Source organism: Alexandromys fortis, unplaced genomic scaffold, assembly GCF_014885135.2.
Source record: "Alexandromys fortis isolate MF-2015 unplaced genomic scaffold, M_Fortis_MF-2015_v1.1 scaffold_156, whole genome shotgun sequence".
NCBI lineage: Eukaryota > Metazoa > Chordata > Mammalia > Rodentia > Cricetidae > Alexandromys > Alexandromys fortis.
Window position 1 is genome coordinate 1,189,204 of NW_026068028.1, and position 19,446 is coordinate 1,208,649.

Consider the following 19,446-nt stretch of genomic DNA (forward strand, 5'->3'; position numbering starts at 1 on the left):
GTTTCCACCACAGCTGACTCCTGTGCCTCTTCCTAACACGGACGACCAAGGCTCTGTGTGCACGGGCTCTAGCATCAGACCGACTGACTTGTCCTACCCCAACTGTGGAAACCACTCACCTATTATCAACCAACCCATAAAGATTTTCTATTTTTTTAAGAAAATTTATTTACTGGGGTGAGGGTTTGAGACAGGGTCTCACTATGTAGCTCTGGGTGTTCGGGAATTCACTCTGTAGATGAAGCTGACCTTGAGCCCATAGAGAGCTTTTGTTCCCGAGTGCTGGGATTACAGTCGTGTGTGTGTGTGTGTGTGTGTGTGTGTGTGTGTGTGTGTAGGTCCTGGTGCTTGTGTGGAGGGCAGAGAACAACTCAGTGAGGCTGGCTCTCCCCTTCCAGGGACTGAATCTGGTCAAGAGGCCTGTAAAGCTTGCACTCCTATTAAGCACTGAGCTCTCTCACTGGCTTCACTACAACGGTTTTTTAGGAGACTATTTCATTATTTGAGAATGAGATCCTAGAAATCGATTTTTGTCATATCCTTGTCATACAGCTCATCTGAGACATGACACTGGAAGAGGGAATTTCCCAGCCCTGAGCAGGGAGAAGGCTGGCAGCAGGTGAAGGACGGAGAAATGGCAGGAGGCAGCAGGCACCAGGCTGGCTGGGAGTCCTAAGGGCTCCTCCATGTGGCATGGTCTCTGCAGCCAGATACAGATGAGCTGGAACGGTTCTGACGGAGAAATACACTCTCTCTGGGTCGACTCTTCAGAGATGGTCTGTTTCTTTTATTAACAGAAAAACTATTCTCCAAATGTATAAGAAATTATAGACTTTTATCAATACACAAATAAGTTTACTTAAAATTAGCTCACTCCCATATTTAAAAAACTTCCATAATCTCCTTCCAAGGATGTCTACAACCGAGAGTTGGTTTGTGGGAACCCTGTAGCGGTGATGTGATGGCCCAGGAAGTCACACTTCTCTTTAGACACCGAGGGATGATGGATGCAACCAAAACTTTCTTCCCTGGATGAACAGGTGGATTCACATAAAGAATTCCATCAAGCCAGGCATGGTGGCGCAACCTTTAATCCCAGCACTCTGGGAGGCAGACGCATGTGGATCTTTGTGAGTTTGAGGCTAACCTGGTCTACATATCCAGTTCCAGGACCAGGCTACATGGTGAGATGCTGTCCCAGAAAAACCAAAACAAATAAAAAAATAGAAATTAAAAGAGAGAACTCCATGAAGTGTCCATGGAGAAGAACCGCTCTGTCAGAAGAGCTCCAGCACTTCGATGGAGTACAGTCCTCTGCTGCTCTTGTCCTGGTTCAACTTCTGCAGCTCCCGAAAGCTCACTTCAATCTTGTTGAGCTCGGAATAGACAGAAATCTGAAGAAGAGAAAGACCCAGAGTAACTTTACCATAACTCTACACACGACATACTGCTAATGGCTTTTCAGGAACATTTTTGTTTTTTTTTTTTTTGGACTGGAATGAATCAATGGCCTTACGTATGTATCATTTCCTCTATCACAAGCTGATTCCCATCTTGACATAACAAATATTAAAGATAAGGTACATGCATTATAGTTATATTTAATTAGTTTTTTTTAAAAAACAAACAAGGTATTACTTGAGACAAGGCACAAGACAGGGCCCTTGGAACTCAGGGCAGGAGAAGAGAACTCTAACACAGTGTTCTGACCGACACACTGTTTCCCACCCAAACACATCACCCCACTCAGAATAAAATTAACCGAAAAGAATTAAATAAACACAAACCTGAGACTTCACAAATTTGTAAAGATTAAGCAAGAGTCGTTTTGCTTCTGGTATCATTAAGATAACAGTAAAATTAGCATCTAGAAGTAGGCATATCCAATCCATAATCTGGAGATAAATACAAAAAGATTAGTCCATTAATTCAAATTCATCACAAATCTTTTTTTTTTCCTTTTGGTTTTTTGAGACAGGGTCTTTCTTTGTAACAGCCCTGGATATCCTGGACCTCTCCGTTGTAGACCCCGCTGTCCTCCAGCTCACAGAGATTAGACTTCCACCTCCCAAGTGGTGGGATTAAAGGAGTGTGCTACCACTGCCAGGCTTTGTTTCGTTCATTCACTCACTCAACCATTCATTATTTTATTTATTCCTTTACTTACTCATTTGTTTATTTTGAATACAGTGTTTGTTTGTTTATTATGCATACAGTGCTCTGCCCAGAAGAGGGCACCAGATCTCATTTACAGATGGTTGTGAGCCACAATTAAAGTGCTGGGAATTGAACTCTCTGGATCTCTGGAAGAGCAGCCAGTGCTTTTAACCGCTGAGTCATCTCTCCTGAAGGAGGATTTCACTATGTAGCCCAGGCTGTCCTGGAATTCACCATATAGATCAGAGATCTGCCTGCCCCTATCTCCCAAAAGCATCAGGAATAAAGGTTATGTACCACCACCACGGTTAGAAATACAAATCCTTATGGAAGTCTGAACATTCAGTTTAGAGATGGAGTAACTTCTATGAAGCATAAATATTTTCTTCCCGCTTTTATACTTTGTGAGGATAACAGCAGCCAGTGAGAGGAAAGCCAGATGAGATCTAATCCCGCAGGCAGCACTAGCATCTTACGCAGGAGGATGTGTTCTCTGCTATGGTGTCTTCCATCTGTACTCAGAGCACCTCAGTGGTGGAAGAAGATGACTGATGTGAGTTCCAGGCCAGGCTGGGCTATGCCGAGACCTTCTCACAAAAGACAAAAACAACACAGCCAGGCAGTGGTGGCATCCTAGAGCACAAAAATTAAAATTTGCCTAGAAAAATTATGCTGATGGCACGTGAGGCGCCATCCTCCTGACAGACTCGACTGTTGGTAATTCCCAGAGTTGGTGAGGGGTGTCTATTTATCCAGTGGTACAGCCACTGGAAAGTAGCTCCTGATCTAGAAGACGCCCTCATGCATGCTCAAGAAGAAGCACTAACCAGACTCAGTGGGTCACACACAGCCCCACTAAATAAACCATGTGAAGGGCACGTCTCAGGAATAAAGGGCATCATCAGAATAGGGAGAGAGGTAACAGGGAGAAAGACTGAAGTCACTGTATACATAACACATGAACTGTCAAATAAGAAACAAAAATGACACTAAAAAACAGTAGCAAGACAAAAGACAGAAATTAACTCAATACACAAAGACATGTTTATAAACACCTCTCTGAAAACAGGCACTACAATAGAAAGATGGATAAAGAACCTAGGTAAATATCGTCTCACAAAAAAGAATAAAGAAAAACTACTTCCCCCTCTGTTGTCAAGAAACACAGACAATCCAGGGCAACACTGTTCCTATCTGATTAGCAAGGCTGAGAAGTTGGACAACAGCAGGTGTGGGCAGAGTGTGGGAACTACGGGGCAGCCCCAGTCACAACTCTTTGGGAAGGTAATCTGGCATTCTAAAAACTGAAAACACATGCCTGCTTCCCTTAGTGTTTCTCTTGTGGGAATAAACCTACAAGGAAAGCCATGAGAAGACTAACACTTAAAGCTTATTTATGTTGCAAACCGTGCAAGCAATGCACCAAGAGGGGATGAGAAAAGATGGATAACCAGGCCAAGGTAAGTCTGCAACATAGCGCTGAGACAAAGAGTTAATTAACTTGCAGAATGTTACACACACTAAAGGTCTTGTGTCACAAAGACAAAAATCAAAGACAGGAAGAATGTGTCTAGAATCAGTATTTCTAGACACAAGAGATACTTTTCTGAGTTTTTGTTTGTTCGTTTTTTTGAGACAGGTTTTTTTCTGGCTGTGCTGGAACTCACTATATAGAGAAGGCCTGTCTCTGCCCCCCAAGTACTGGGATCAAAGGTGTGCACCACCAATGCCCAGTTCACAAGAGAAACTTTTAATGTTGGTTATCTCTAAGAGAGGTTGGATGAGAGAAGTACAAAGTTTACCTTTTTTTCCCCTTGCTTTTTAAGAAAAGTTCTCACTATGAGAACTCATCATGTAGACCAGACTAGTCTTGAATGCATAGAGACCCACCTGCTCTGGCTTTTCAGTATTAGGATTAAAGGTATGTGCCACCACGCCTGGTCCCAAAGTTTACTTTTGAAACTTTTTTTTTTTAAATATTTATTTATTTATTATGTATACAATATTCTGTCTGTGTATATGCCTGCAGGCCAGAAGAGGGCACCAGACCTCATTACAGATGGTTGTGAGCCACCATGTGGTTGCTGGGAATTGAACTCGGGACCTTTGGAAGAGCAGGCAATGCTCTTAACCTCTGAGCCATCTCTCCAGCCTCCTTGAAACCTTTTTGACACTGTAGAAACATTCTCCTACAAAGATGACTTTGGGATTCTGTAATCTGTAATTATGAATCTAGAAATCCATCCATTGAACAGAGAAGCCCTCTGCAATCCAGCAACGTGCACAAGGGAGGAGGCAGGGCCTTCCCATCTTGGTTACAGAACTACAAGGCCGACACTATATGCCAAGGTTTCTGTACAAAGGCAAAAGTTGTCTTACCTGGCTTAGCGTTGGAGGGCTTACTCCAGGAAGAGTCATGGTGGCATTGCCACTACACTTCAGATAGAGGAAATACAAATACTGGAGAAATAGCTGTGGGATGGAAAACAGGAGCACAACTTACCAATCCAGTAGAAAACGTTCTTTACAAATAAACCCAGCAGATAGCAGAAAAAGGTTTATGATGCTGTTCAATTAAATTACACATCAAACAAATGTGACAGGTTCTGGGGAACAGAATGAGTAAAATGGAGTCCCTGTCACCACTGAGAGTTAGGACAGGAGGGTAATGAGCTCAGGCCAGTAAAAAACAGATCAGAAAAGAGAACTTTACTCTTCTTTTTTTTTTCAGTTATTTTAAGAGTCCTTTGACAACCTAAGATGGTTTAAGCTCATTTCCAGCAGGGCAGACCTTGGAGCAAGGTCTCTCACCCTCAATCACCCTGTTTCTGGAGCAATTCTCATCACATGTGGGGCTCTCTCTTATGCATATGAAAGTATCCCACAGATTAGAATGGCCTACCAGTTGCTCAGAATTAAGCAGCACAATTTAGACCAGAAATAAAATGTACAGTCATGCGGAACACTTACCGTGATGTGCTTTGCGGGGATGTCCTTCAGGTGCGGCAGGAGGAAGGTCTCACTGTACGCTGAATGGAGAACTGCATTTCTACTCAGGACTAAAGGAAAACACTCAATAAAGACAAGGACTGCTACGAGTTGTCACTTCCTGGTTTACAGGAGATCTAATCACCAATACTCTTCTTTTTTAATGATTTATTTTTATGTGCATGGTGTTCTGCCTGCATGTGTGTCTATGTGAGGGCTGTTTAACTTCCTGGAACTAGAGTTGCTATGTGGGTGCTGGGAATTGATTGAACCCGGGTACCCTGGAAGAGCAGTCACTGCTCTTAACCACTGGGCCATCTCTCTAGCTCTTAGTATTTTATCTTCTTAATTAAGAAAACAGAAGAAGCCGGGGCGGTGGTGGCGCACGCCTTTAATCCCAGCACTCGGGAGGCAGAGGCAGGTGGATCTCTGTGAGTTCGAGACCAGCCCGGTCTACAAGAGCTAGTTCCAGGACAGGCTCAAAAACCACAGAGAAACCCTGTCTCGGAAAAAAAAAAAAAAAAAAAGAAAACAGAAGAAAAATAAAGAAAGAAAACAGGCAAGTGAGACATGGTGGCACGCACCTGGGATCTTGGCACTCCAGAAGGAGAGAAAGGAGGCTGCCAAGATTATGTGAGCCACATTGCAAAACAAAATTTAACCAAACTAAATGACAAAAGAACCTTCAAAGAAAACAGACCTCAATGGTGACGGAAGGTAGCTTGGAGGTAGAGTTTGACAAGTATGCATAAGACCATGGGAGTCATCCACTCCAACACACACACACACACACACACACACACACACACACACACACACACACACACACGATTAATGGGGCAGGAGAGAGAGAAAATGGGTTTAATAAATTAGTTGAAAGCAGCATCAAATATAATCCATTTCAAGCAAACATTGAAAAAAACTGGGGAAAAAAAAACCTGAATCATGCCTTAGTTACTGCTTGGCATATAACTATATCCCTGACGGCAGAGCATCAGAACCACCTGGAAGGATACAGCAGAGCCGCTCGCTTTGGGGCCACAGGACATGCGGTCACGGGGAAAGAGACGGTCTCCTTTGCTTCATCTTCAAGCTTTTTATTTAACTGCTGACTGTCTTTACTGCAGCTACTGTCTTCGGGACTGAAGCCATTTTGAACAATTTCAGTTTGCTCTTCCATTTCCTTTTGCTCATCTTGTATGGTATCACTATAATCAAAAACTGACTCCATATTGATATTAATGTCTCGAAGACAGTCATCACCAATGCTACGATGTTAATTAAAAGCAAGAGGTTAATTCTTCTCATTATTTGAACCTCTGAAAGTTTATTTTCTAAGAATTCAACATTTCTGAAGTCAAATAAGTCACATATTCCAATGATATCATGGGAATGAGACCACAGGTTCTAACTTACCTCAAGAAAAGTTTTAAGCAAGCGCAAGTGGTTGACTCAGGGATGTCAGGGAACTGTTGCAGACACAGCTGTAACATCTGCACATCTGTGCGCTCCAGAGCAATCTCCATCAGGCCAGGGCACAAGCTAAGATCAAAAATAAGACAATTACTATAATTAAAAAAAAAATCATTAAAAAAAATTAAAACTACAGTTCTAGGACAGTCACAGGCTACATAGAGAAACCCTGTCCTGAAAACCAAAATCCAACCAACCAAAACAACACACACACACAAAACTAAACAAAAGAACAAAAATTATTTTAATTTTTTGTTTGCTTGTTTGTTTTTTGAGGGTTTCTCTGTGTACCACTGGCTGTCCTGTAACTAGCTCTGTAGTCTAGGCTAGCTTCAAACTCACAGAAATCTATCTGCCTCTGTAGGGATAAGCCCTCCCCTTGGGGGCGGGCTGCCCTCGGGCGTATGTTTACTGATATATTGGGCGGGCAGAGGCTGCGCGCCCCTTCCCTTCCTCTCCTGTCTCCGCTGGCTACTCCGCTGGAACCTTGGTTTCGTGAGTCTGGTTTTGTTATTAAACTTGTTCAAATACCTATTACCTTGGTGATTATTAATCCGACCGCTGCATGCCTCGGCCTCCAAAATTCTGGGATTAAAGACGTGTGCCACGACCAACTGACTAAATAATTTATCTTATTCATTCATTCATTCATTCATTCATTTATTTATTTTTGGGTTTTCGAGAAGACAGGGTTTCTCTGTGGCTTTGGAGCCTGTCCTGGAACTAGCCCTTGTAGACCAGGCTGGCCTCGAACTCACAGAGATCCGCCTGCCTCTACCTCATGAATGCTGGGATTAAAGGCGTGCGCCACCACCGCCCGGCTCTTAAATAATTTATTTGATGAGTGTTTTGCCTGAATGTAAATCTGTGACCACAGCTGGGTGGTGGTAGTGCTTGCCTTTAATCCCAGCACTTGGGAGGCAAAGGCTGGTGGATCTCAGTGAATTTGAGACCAGCCTGGTCTACAAAAGCAAGTTCCAGGCCAGCCAAGACTGTTACACAGAGAAACCCTGTCTTGAACAACCAAAACAGTATGACCACATGTATGCCTGCTGTCTATAAAAGTCAGAAGAGGGTACTGGATCCAAGGTACAGGAGTTACAGATGGTCGAGCCACCAAGTGGGTGCTGGGAAAATAAACCCAGGTCCTTCTAAAGAAGAGGCTGGTCTCAAGCTCATCCTCTCCCTGCCGTGACCCACGTGTCTCAATCACAGGCACCATCACCACTGTCTTAAGTTTCCCCAGCTGCTGCGGAAACCTATGTGACTCTCAGGCTGCTGGAACTTTTTAAGGCTACAATGTGGAAGTGTTTGGTATTTGGGGTTCAAGAGACAGTTAAGTGCTGAAAGGAGCTCGAGAGGCCATTCAGGTGGGACCCTAAAAACAGCAATGCTGAGAGAAGTGCAGATAGTGGAACAAGAGATGTTTGAGGAACTGGGCTATAGGCCATTTGTGTGGGAGTTTGACCAAAAATATGGCTTCATTCTGTCCACACCCTGAGAACATACATGAAGTTGAACTGAGCAATAGCAGACTAGTTTGTTTCATAGAGGAAATTTCAAAAGTGATCATTTAGTTTGCTACTGAGAAACAACTTAAAACTATTAAAGAGATCAACACTCTTAACAAGAAACCTTTTGTGCTACACTGGACAATAGGAAAGCTGTCAAGGGCAAAACTCCATCCCTCAGAAGATCTATTTAGTGAATATATACAGGTTCATTTAAAGAAAGTCTAAGAGGAGTCCTTGCTCCTCGAACGCAACTGCCTAGCAAAATGTTTCCACAGAGCCAGCAAAAAGAAACTGATGTAGCTGTGATCCAAGCCACACCTTGAGCTTATAGCAAAGTCAGCAGTATTAATATACAGTAATGGCTTTGAGGGTAAAGATGTGAAAACTGAGACCAGGCAATGTGTGACAGGATTGGAGTCCTTGTAAAGAGGATCCACACACCCACCGTGGGACGCTGTCGAAGTCCAGTCTATGTGGTGCAGCTGACTTCATTACGACAGGACTAAAGGCAATGAAGATGACTACCACACCTCAGTGGCAATCTCTCTGGTTGTATATGTGCGTGCAGTGTGAATTCATACACGTTCACTTATGAGTGTGTATCATGTAAGTGTATGCTTGTGTCTGTGGAGGCCCTAGAGTAATGCTGAGTGGCTTCCTCCATCACCCTTTGCCCTGCAACAAACAGGCCTCCCACTGAAGGTAGAGTCGGAAGTTTTGACTAGTCTTATCTTCAACTCTCAAGCACTGGGATTTACGTGGGCTGCCATATCCCACCATACCTTTTTGGTTTTTCAAGACAGTCCTAGCTGTCCTGGAACTGGCCCTTATAGACCAGGCTGGCCTCAAACTCAGAGATGCCTCCTCTGCCTCCTAAGTGCTGGGATTAAAGGCGTGCGCCACCATTGCCCAACCCCACCATACTTTTATGTGGGTTCTAGGAGGTCAAATTCCAGTCCTCACATTTTACTCAGTGAGCCACTTCCTTGGGAACTACTTTCACATAAAAATGTCACAAGTACAAAGAACAAGTTCAAAAGAATGCCGAATATGAGGTGAGGACACACGCGTACCTGTAGGAAAGCACACACGTTTGGATGAGCTGCACCAGACAGTTCCGGGGGTAAAATGATGGCTCTGTTTCACACCTTTCCAGAAGTCCTGCTACTATATCTCCAATTACAGTATGAAAGTCAGGTGTTGATTTAGCCAAAAATTTACGTAGTTCGACTTCAATATGTTTTTCTGAACCTTTCTGAAAGGGCGAAATTAAAGAATTTAGTCTGATACATTATGAAATGTCACTCTGAACTTAAAAAACAACAACAACAAAAAACCCAAAACAGCAAAAAACAAAACTTGCCAGCACAACATTCTTTCAAAATATGAATATCCATGCAATCCACTGAAACAAGGTGACTTGTTTTACAACACACACACACACACAGTATGGGAAGTCCTGTGTATGTGTTGCTTTTATTGGTTAATGAATAAAGAAGCTGCTTGGGCCTGAGATAGGACAGAGTAGAGCAGGCCTGTGAAACAAGTGCCTTTACCGCTGAGCCATCTCACCAGCCCGACTTCTAATTTTCTTTGTTTTAAATTTACCTTTATTATTGATAAAAGCTGTTTGGCTCCTGGAACTTCTGGCTGTAAATTTATTTCAATATTTTTTTTCCTTAGCTGTAAGAAAATAAATCCATTTTAGGCTTTCAAAAAAAATGTAAAAGACATAACAAATTTAGAGGACTATATAACAAATTAGTATACTTGATATGATCATACACTTCAAAATACTTATGTTAAGGATTTATCCTAAAAGGAATTTTAGTTAGCTTTAATTTTTTGACATGAGTCTCTCTATATATTCCTGGCTGTCCTGAAACTCACCATGTAGACAAGGCTGGCCTCAAACTCAAAGAGATCAACCCGTCTCTGCCTTCTGTGTGCTGGAATTAAAGTTATGAGACACCATGCCCAGCTATTTCAATTTTTTTGTGCATGGGTGTTTTGGTTGCATGTATGCAAGCGTACCATGCAAGTGCCTGGTACCCATGGAGGCCAGAAGAGGAAGTTAGATCCCCTGTACTGGAGTTATAGATGGCTTTGAGCTACCACATGAATGCTGGGAACAAACCTTGGTCTTTTATTCTAAGAGCAGGCACAACTCTTAACTACCAAGTCACCTCTGCATCTCCAAGACTTTCCTTTTCAGTGTATGTCAACATGTGCTTCAGTGTATGTGTATGTAAATGGAGGTGCCTGGGTTTGCTACAAAAAGTCACTGGGTCTCCTGGAGCCGGAGTTATAGGCAGCTGTGAGCTCTCTTTTATGAGTGCCGGGACCCAAACTTGAGTCCTTTGCAAGAGCTACAAGCATTCTTTACTACTGAACCATCTCTCTACCCCAACCACATATTAAAAAAAATGCTTAATAATAAATAAAATGCTTTTATTACAACTTTGAAATGAGATAAAGACTTTTTTTAAATTTAGGTGGGTCTGCAACTCATTATGAAGCCCAAACTATCCTCAAACTTCCAATCCTCCCTACTCAGCCTCCTAAGTGTTGAAATCAGAGGCACAAGCCACCACATCCAGCTTTGATAAACCTCTCTACTCAGAAGGGCATTACTGCTAATTGAAAACTGGCCTAGTTTCCTACCTGGGACTTAGATGATTAACACACACATCTTTAAATAGTAACACATGCTGGAAGCTGGAGAGATAGCTCAGTAAAACCACTGAGAACATTTCTGCAGAGGACCTGAGTTTGGTTCTCAGCACCCACACGGAGTTCAAAACCATCTGTAACTCCAGTTCTAGGGAATCTGACTCTCTCATCCTTGGCTGGCTCCTGCATATATCTAAAGCACATATATACGTGGGCACATAAACATAAAAGAAATACATATTTAAAAACAATTAGCTGAGCGGTGGTGGTGCATGCTGTTAATCTTAGCACTCAGGAGACAGAGGCAGGTGGATCTCTGTGAGTTCAAGGCCAACCTGGTCTACAGAGTGAGTTCTAGAACATCCAGGGCTATACAGAGAAACCCTGTCTTGAAAAAACAAAACCGAGTCAAAACAAAAAACACCAACTAAATCCAATTAACAGCTAGATTTACAAGTATTAGATAAAGGTTTTAAATTCTGTTGAAGCTTTATGCCAGCACTTGGGAGGCAGAGGCAGATGGATCTCTGTGAGTTCGAGCCTGGTCTACAAGAGCTAGTTCCAGGACAGGTTCCAAAGCTACAGAGGAATCCTGTCTCAAAAAAAAACAAAACAAAACAAAACAAAAAAAGAGGTAAACAAACATGAAGGGTTAAGGCAGTGCCAGCTCTTCCTGTTTAATTTTACATTGCCACCAACATTACTCAGCCAACTACTGAACTTACTGTTCTTGACTGCTCTGCACTGTAGGACTCAGGTTCATATCCTGAACACGTTTCCCAGTTTACAAAATGGGGTATGGAATGACTGTCTGCAGAAAGACAAAACATAAATCACGGGACTATTCTGACTTAACACCATCAAATTAAAGGACAACAACAAAAGAAAACAATTTAAATTTATACACAATTTAAGAGAGGCTTCACACTAGGCAGTAGTGTGCACACCTTTAATCTCAGCATTTGGGAGGCAGAGGCAGGTGGTTCTTTGTGAGTCTGAGGTCAGCCTGGTCAACACAGTGAGTTCCAGGTCGGCCAGAGATACATAGAGGAACCCTGTCTAGAAAAACCCAAAGAAAAAAAAAAGAACCAGGAACTAATAAATTTTCTGTGTCAATAAAAAGAGTAGAGAGGTTCCAACCTGATTCTTGAGTATGCTTGAGCTTTCCGAGAGCGCCTGCCAGAGACGACACTTCACACTTGTATGGAATCACAGTCAGACATTTTCCGTGCAGCATAAATAATGCTTCCCCGTGATACCAGAGCTGAAAAAAAAAAGTTTTAAAAAGTCAGCACATGGGCTGGAGAGATGGCTCAGTGGTTAAGAGCACTGACTGTTCTTCCAGAGGTCCTGAGTTCAATTCCCAGCAAACACACACACACACCCATCCATCCCCCGGAGATCTGACTCGACAAAGGCCCGTACCTTATTTTACTAGCACGTATTCACTGTACCAAATGATGGGTTTCATTATATTTCACATACACTCAAAATCACTTGCCCTGGACCCTTGTTTACTGTCTCACCCGCTCTCCTGCTCCCCAATCTCTCTCTTCTTTCCATCGTCTCTGCTAAATTCTCATGTCTTATACGCAGCTAAGTCAAAATTCAGCCATGAGAGGAAATTCTGATATTTAAAAACTTCCATCTACTTTCCCTACAAATGACATGTCATTCTTCTCTATGAACCAAGTTCCACAATGTAATATACAGCACCGTTTTCATCAGTCACTGATGGACTCATGCACTGACTTTTTGTTGTTTTGAGACAGCATTTTTCTGTGCATCCCTTGCTGTCCTGGAACTTACTCTGTATGTAGGCCAGGCTGGCCTCAAACTCACACAAATTCTCCTGTCTCTGCCTCCTGAGTGCTGGGATTAAAGGTGTGTGCCACCACTGCTCGCTAGTCTGATTCTTTAACTCAAATTTACCATGTAACAGTAAAATTATACAAGCTATCTCAGAAAACAAAAGCTATTCTTTTTCTATTTTCTCCCCAAGACATAGGGTTCCTTCTATATAGTCCTGGCTGTTCTGGATGAAGACCAGGCTGGCTTCAAACTCAGAGAGATCCACCTATCCAGCTTTCTGTGAGTTGGAGGCCAGCCTGGTCTACAAAGTGAGTTATGGGATGGCCAGGTCTGTTACACAGAGAAACTGTGTCTTGAAAAACCAAAAAGTAATTCTTGTTTTCCTCAGAAGATACTCAATAAAAACCCAAATAATTAACAGCATGATGGCAATATATAACTCCAGCTCTCAGGAGGCCAAGACAGGAGGACTGGAACTCTGAGGCCACTTTGGGCTACAGAGTAACACCTTACCAAAAGCAAAACCCACACCCAAACCTGAACAAAACAACAAAACCAAAACCAAAATCAATCAAGAAAAAAAAAAAATCAAACTTACTTGCAAAAACTCAAACTCAAATCTGAACAAAACAACAAAACCAAAACCCATCAACCAACAAAAAATAAAAATATCAAACTTACTTGCCCACTGGTTCCTTGTGGCAGCTCTTTTGATGTCTGTAATGTTTGAAACTTTATGTTCCATATGGAGAGGCATTCTATAATGTAAGATACAAAAGTTCAGAAACAGACCCAAATAGAAACACATAATATCATGGCGTGAAGGACAGAGGCAGAGGTGCATACACAAGTTTGCTTCATGTATAAAAGTGACTGACTGCCACAGGAATTCAAACAAGTGAGGCACAGGGTAGGTAGAAAAAAGAGTGGAAAAGCCCTAGAAGGTCACAATAGCAGATCTCAGTTTGTAATTAAAACAACATTCAAAGAAAGAATTCCACTGAATTCCACCAATTACAAATCAGCACCAAACTCTTAGACCAGAGAAGAAATATGTCCTCGCCCTCTATTAAGTCAGTATTACCCTGAGAATAAAGGCAAAGCTCACACACATACATGCAGAGATGCAGTAATAAAAAACTTAGCAGAGCTGAAGGGATAAGAGTGACATATAGAGCCAGGCGGTGGTGGCGCTCGCCTTTAATCCCAGCACTCAGGAGGCAGAGGCAGGCGGATCTCTGTGAGCTCGAGGCCAACCTGGTCTACAAGGGCTAGTTCCAGGACAGGCTCCAAAGCTACAGAGAAACCCTGTCTCAAAAAACAAAACAAAACAGAGTGACATATAGAACCAGCTGTGTTTCTACAGTCTAGAAAGGAAAATTGGAAAGGAAATATCGTTTTAGTAGCTTCTAAAGGAATAATTTAAGCAAGGAAGGAAGGACTGAAGGTATAGTATAAATTACGAAATTCTGCTAGCAGAAATTAAGGAGTTCATGAACTGAAAGATGGCATTGGGCACAGTGGCACAAAACCACAATCCCAGCACTTGGGAAGCTGGGATAGGAAGATCCTGAGATCAAGGCCAGCCTGGGCTGCATAGAAAGATTCTACTGAAAAAAAAAAAAAAAAAAAAGAAAGATGATGGAGATTGGAGGCTAAAAGCTAAGTTTGATTCTTAGGTGACTTCAGTTACCCTTAGAAGCTGGAAGCAGAGGTCCTAGGACTGCTACGTGGTCTTGATCCAGGATGGTGATGGTAGTACCATTTCGAGCACCACCAGACACAACTGCCTTGAGCATCAATGCTCTACCTAACCTCTGATTGTTTCCGGCGTCGTTTGAATATAATGGTATCAAGGTTTCATATGCACACCCATCAGAGCCTGTTGGAAAGCAAGTATTTATTGTTTAGTAATGGGGAAAGGACAGTTTGTATCTACTGTAGTTAAATGTATTAGGGTGTTTATAAGACTACAAATTATAAATAACTCAGAACTTTTTTTTGTTTTGTTTTTGTTTTTGGAGACAGGGTTTCTCTGTGGCTTTGGAGCCTGTCCTGGAACTAGCTCTGTAGACCAGGATGGTCTCTAACTCGCAGAGATCCGCCTGCCTCTGCTTCCCGAGTGCTGGGATTAAAGGCGTGCGCCACCATCGCCCGGCTATAACTCAGAACTTTTAACAATCATATCACTCTATGCTTTCTCTCAACAAATATATTAAATTTTTTGTGAGTGGGGTCAGTAAAATGGTTTGCAATATAAAGGCACTTGCCACCAAACCTGACAACCTGAGTGGGATGGAGCCCCATGATGGAGGCGAACTATTTTCAAGTAGTTCTCTGACTCAAAATGGGAGTCAAGGACCATGCACACAAAAACACACATGACATCATGCTGAATCATGTGCATGGGTGGGGGGAAACATGCTGGAGTGTAATTCAACTGGTCAGAATGTTTGCCTGTCATGTACGAGGCCTTGAGTTCAATACCTGGCAGCATAGAAACATGGTTACACACCTCTGCAATCCCAATACCTGGACGCCAGAGGCAGGAGGATCACAAGGACCAGCCTTAGCTACATGTGACCTTTCTTTCTATAGGTATTGTATTATTTGTTGTTGTCCATGGTAAACCTAGCAAAGTCATATGAAATGGCTGAGGGAGAAAACTGCAGAAGAATCTGTAAAGTACACAACCCTCTAACAGCCTTCCATGACTACCTCTGTTATTAAAGAAAACTTACTCAACGACACCAGGGAGATGAATTTCCCATCCACACGTGCAGTAAAATTTTGTTTAATAAATTTTTCTTCTTTTCCAAGTAAGAGTGTGTATTTGCTTAAGCCGTGTGATTTGCACAATTGTACGTAAGCAAAATAATTCCCATGCTGCAAGAAAAAAGTTGTTTTGTAAATATTCCCAGTCCAACTAACTACAGTTAAATGTCAAAATGACAAGTTATTGCTCCATTCTAATTATTTCAATAAATACTTAAAAGCTTCTTGCCCAGGCTGGGTGTGGTGGCATGAACCTGTAATCCCAGCACTTGGGAGGCAAAGACAAGAAAAATGCAATAAAGTCCAGGCTAGCCTGGTCAACACAGTGAGTTCCTGGCTATTGAAGACTGCAGAGATGCTATGCTTGGTAAGCAAGAGCTGTACCATTGAGCTATATATGCACTCCTTGTCCTTTGAGACAGTGTCTCACTATGTAACTAACCCATGCTAACCTCAAACTCTTCATCCTCCTGTATCAAGTTCTTGAGTTCTGGGATTACAGGCAGGCACCACCACTACCCAGCTTCATTCACATGGGGCTTTTATACCATAAAAATAAAGTTAATGAAATTAATCTGCTAAAAAAAATGTTGGTTTAATTCAGGGATACTGATAGTTATAACTAGCACTTTAATTGTCACAAAAGAAATAACCTTCTAAAATAGTAAAATTGCACTTTAGTTTTGAAAATAACATAGGTGACTTAAAAATGTAACAAAGACCAGAAATTAAAGATGTCACTTACTTTTTCAGTAATAAAAATTAAGACAGGTTGCTTAAATACCATGAAAAACTCTGACCACCTTTTAAAAAGAAAGAAAAATCAGAAAACACAAAATCAGTTGAGAAATGTTATTTACCAATTAAACTTAAATAACTACTATGGTGTTTTTGGAGCCAGGACAACAGAGAACCCCTACTTCAGTAGTTAAGAGTTGTCACTTGTCAAATGCAGTCCTGGAGATAATGGATGTTGTTACACTTCCCAGACAATAATGAAAACTGAGTACTCGATGAAGGACTTTCATCAGAATTACTTTTGGGACTAGTATTCTTAGGATAACATTAGAATCTTACCTGCCTTTTACAAGCAACAGAGAATAAGCCACAGGGAAGCTAAAAGACCCATGACCAGAACAGCATTGCCAGCTTGTGTCAAAGTGGTGACTTGAACCCAAAGGTCACCCACTCCTGAACAGCTGCTCACACCTTAGAGGAATGCACGGTCCACTGCTCTGCACCGTCTTGGCTTTCAGGAATTTAGTTTCAACCAGGTAGATACACAGGTTAAATGAACAGGGAATGTGACGGAGTGATGAGCAAGGGTGAGGTGGGGAGTACAGGACTGTCTGACCACCACACAAAAGAGCTACTTATTCACCATCAGTCCAGAGCCTATGCAAGCAGAGGCCTGCAAGCACCACCATCACCTCTTGCTACCAAGGAATTTCCCCCTTCAGGGGAAAGGGCCATGGCTCGGCAGCTGGGCAATATGACAGAACCAAAGAGCTTGTTCTTTTGGTTTTATCCATTTAATCCAGAAATAGCTGACTATCCAGGTCTCTTACATTTGATGGGATTATGGTTGGTTTCACATCATCTATGACCTCACAGGTCCACAGGCTCTTGGAGACTTTGCTGAGTGTCTCCTAAATGTTGTTTTTGCTTTGTTTTACTTTTTCTTTATTTCTTTTTGAGACAGGGTATCTCTGTGTAACAGTCCTGGCTGTCCTGGAACTTGCTTTGTAGACCAGGCTGGCCTCAAACTCAGAGATCTACTTGCCTCTACTTCCTGAGTGCTGAAATTAAAGGCCTGTGCCACCACTGCCCAGTTTCTTTTCTTTTTTTTTAAATATTTATTTACTATGTATGCTGTGCTCTGCCTGCATATCAGAAGAGGGTACTAAATCTCGTTAAAGAAGGTTGTGAGTCACCATGTAAGGTTGCTGCGAATTGAACTCGGGACTTCTCGAAGTGCAGTCTGTGCTCTTAACCTCTGAGCCATCTCTCCAGCCCTGCTTTGTTTTGTTTCACTACGTAGCTCCTGCTGGCCTAGAGCCTTTTATGCAGACCAGCCTGGCCTCAAACTCAGAGCTCTGATTGCCTTTGTCTCCCTAGTACCATGCCCAACAGTAAGTGGGACTTACTTAGGATAATTTTGTCTTGGTTTTCCAGGACTAATGCTAGCTTCAGATATGCTAGGCAGGGATACATCACTGAATTATATCACAGCTCTTTATGTTTCTAAGCAAAACCACATTTAAACGTAGTAAAGAAAGCAGTGAAGCAATGCAGAGCACGTTCTCTACTGGTGGAAATTCATACACAAGCTCTGGAACTTACCTGATCACCTCCTCATCAGGAATGACAGCTTCAATGTTCTGCTGGGGCTCTGTAAGCAAGGCCTCTAGCCCACGAACAGCACCTCTTTGGAACAGCACCAGTGGTTCTGTCCTCTGTACTGAGTGGATCCTATGGACCTCGGCCGACAGCTGGAAAGAGTGTTCGAGTATTTAGAAAGCGTCTAGCTATGTCGTCCGGGCTGACCTTGGACTCCTGATTGTAGCCTCTCAAGTGACATTATATGACATTACCAGCATGTGCCACCTCACCTGACCTAAAAGACGTCTTAAGAGACTTATTTATGGAGGGCACACCTTTAATTCCAGCACCTGTGAGGCAGAGGCACGGCCAGTCTTACATAGTTAAGGGGGGGTAGGATGGGGACACGGGACACTATGGACATAGGTAGAGACAGACTGACACGCACACCAATCTGGCTTCAAACTCAGATCCACCTGCCTTTGCACCATGGATTAAAGGTGTGTGCCACCACTGCCCAGCAAGACTTATTATCTTTAACAGCTTACCACCACCCCGTGTCTGTCCCACTTTTAATACTGTAAATTGAACCTAGGCCTTGGACAAGGCTAGGCAAGTATTACACCACTGAGCTAACCCCCAGCCCTACAGCAGTGAAAAGACAAATCAAAAAATCATCTGGTGAGATGATAGGTAAGACTCTGGCTGCCAAGCCTAACGAAGGGTGAGATAGCTAACCTCTCCACATTGTTAGGAAACGACACAGAAGTTTCAAGGTCTATGTGACAACACGGCTGGACTTGAATTGGTTTCACTCAGAGTTCTAAAACTTATCAGTTACACAGAACTAACTTTTAGCTTATGTTCATTGGCATTTTGCCTGCATGAATGTCTGTGTGAGGATGTCAGAAGCCCTGAAACTAGTATTACAGACAGCTGTGAGTTGCCATGTAAGTGTTGGAATTTTTTTAAAAAAATATTTATTTATTTATTATGTATTCTGTCTGTGTGTATGCCTTCAGGCCAGAAGAGTGCACCAGACCCCATGATAGATGGTTGTGAGCCACATGTGGTTGCTGGGAATTGAACTCAGGACCTTTGGAAGAGGAGGCAATGCTCTTAACCGCTGAGCCATCTCTCCAGCCCCCAAGTGCTGGAAATTGAACCAGGGTCCTCTGGAAAAAGAGCCAGTGTTCTTAACCACTGAGCCACCTTTCTAGCCCAAAATGCATCAATTATTTTATACACACACACACACTACTTTGTAAGTTAGACATTTAGAAATAGAAATTAGTTTGGACAGGGTCTAACTACATAGCCCTGGCTGGCCTGAAACTTCCTACATAGACCACACTGGCCTCACACTCAGAAAGATCTGCCTGTCTCTTCCTCCAGGGTGCTGGCTGGTGAAATGGCTCAGAGGTTAGGAGCTCTGGCTGCTCTTCCAGGTCTCAGGTTCAATTCCTAGCATCCACAAGGTGGCTCACAACTGTCTGTAATTCTAGTTGCAGAGGATCTGATGCTTCCACACAGACATACATACAATACACCAATGCTCATAAAATACAAATAAATAGCCGGGCGGTGGTGGCGCATGCCTTTAATCCCAGCACTTGGGAGGCAGAGGCAGGCGGATCTCTGTGAGTTCGAGACCAGCCTGGTCTACAAGAGTTAGTTCCAGGACAGGCTCCAAAACCACAGAGAAACCTGTCTCGGGAAAAAAAAAAAAAAA

The 19,446-nt window shown here is 42.6% G+C and overlaps 1 protein-coding gene across 2 annotated transcripts in view; it reads right to left on the minus strand.

Annotated features, from left to right (window-relative positions):
• Window positions 1–766: 766 nt before the first annotated feature.
• Window positions 767–19,446, minus strand: part of Nol11 (nucleolar protein 11) — a 22,005-nt gene continuing 3,325 nt past the window's right edge. Inside the window, exons 4-18 of one of the 2 annotated variants that reach the window (XM_050164296.1) lie at window positions 17,736–17,884; window positions 16,138–16,195; window positions 15,359–15,503; window positions 14,311–14,499; window positions 13,299–13,375; window positions 11,946–12,069; window positions 11,531–11,616; window positions 9,741–9,815; window positions 9,206–9,387; window positions 6,562–6,687; window positions 6,162–6,353; window positions 5,128–5,206; window positions 4,537–4,629; window positions 1,788–1,895; window positions 767–1,394 (exon numbers count right to left, since the gene is read on the minus strand). In XM_050164296.1, the coding sequence (XP_050020253.1) occupies window positions 1,278–1,394; window positions 1,788–1,895; window positions 4,537–4,629; window positions 5,128–5,206; window positions 6,162–6,353; window positions 6,562–6,687; window positions 9,206–9,387; window positions 9,741–9,815; window positions 11,531–11,616; window positions 11,946–12,069; window positions 13,299–13,375; window positions 14,311–14,499; window positions 15,359–15,503; window positions 16,138–16,195; window positions 17,736–17,884 (1,800 nt within the window). In that variant the 3' untranslated portion in view covers window positions 767–1,277. Of the gene's footprint in view, window positions 1,395–1,787; window positions 1,896–4,536; window positions 4,630–5,127; window positions 5,207–6,161; window positions 6,414–6,561; window positions 6,688–9,205; window positions 9,388–9,740; window positions 9,816–11,530; window positions 11,617–11,945; window positions 12,070–13,298; window positions 13,376–14,310; window positions 14,500–15,358; window positions 15,504–16,137; window positions 16,196–17,735; window positions 17,885–19,446 lie in introns of both variants that reach the window. The other variant, XM_050164295.1, reaches the window with a different exon arrangement.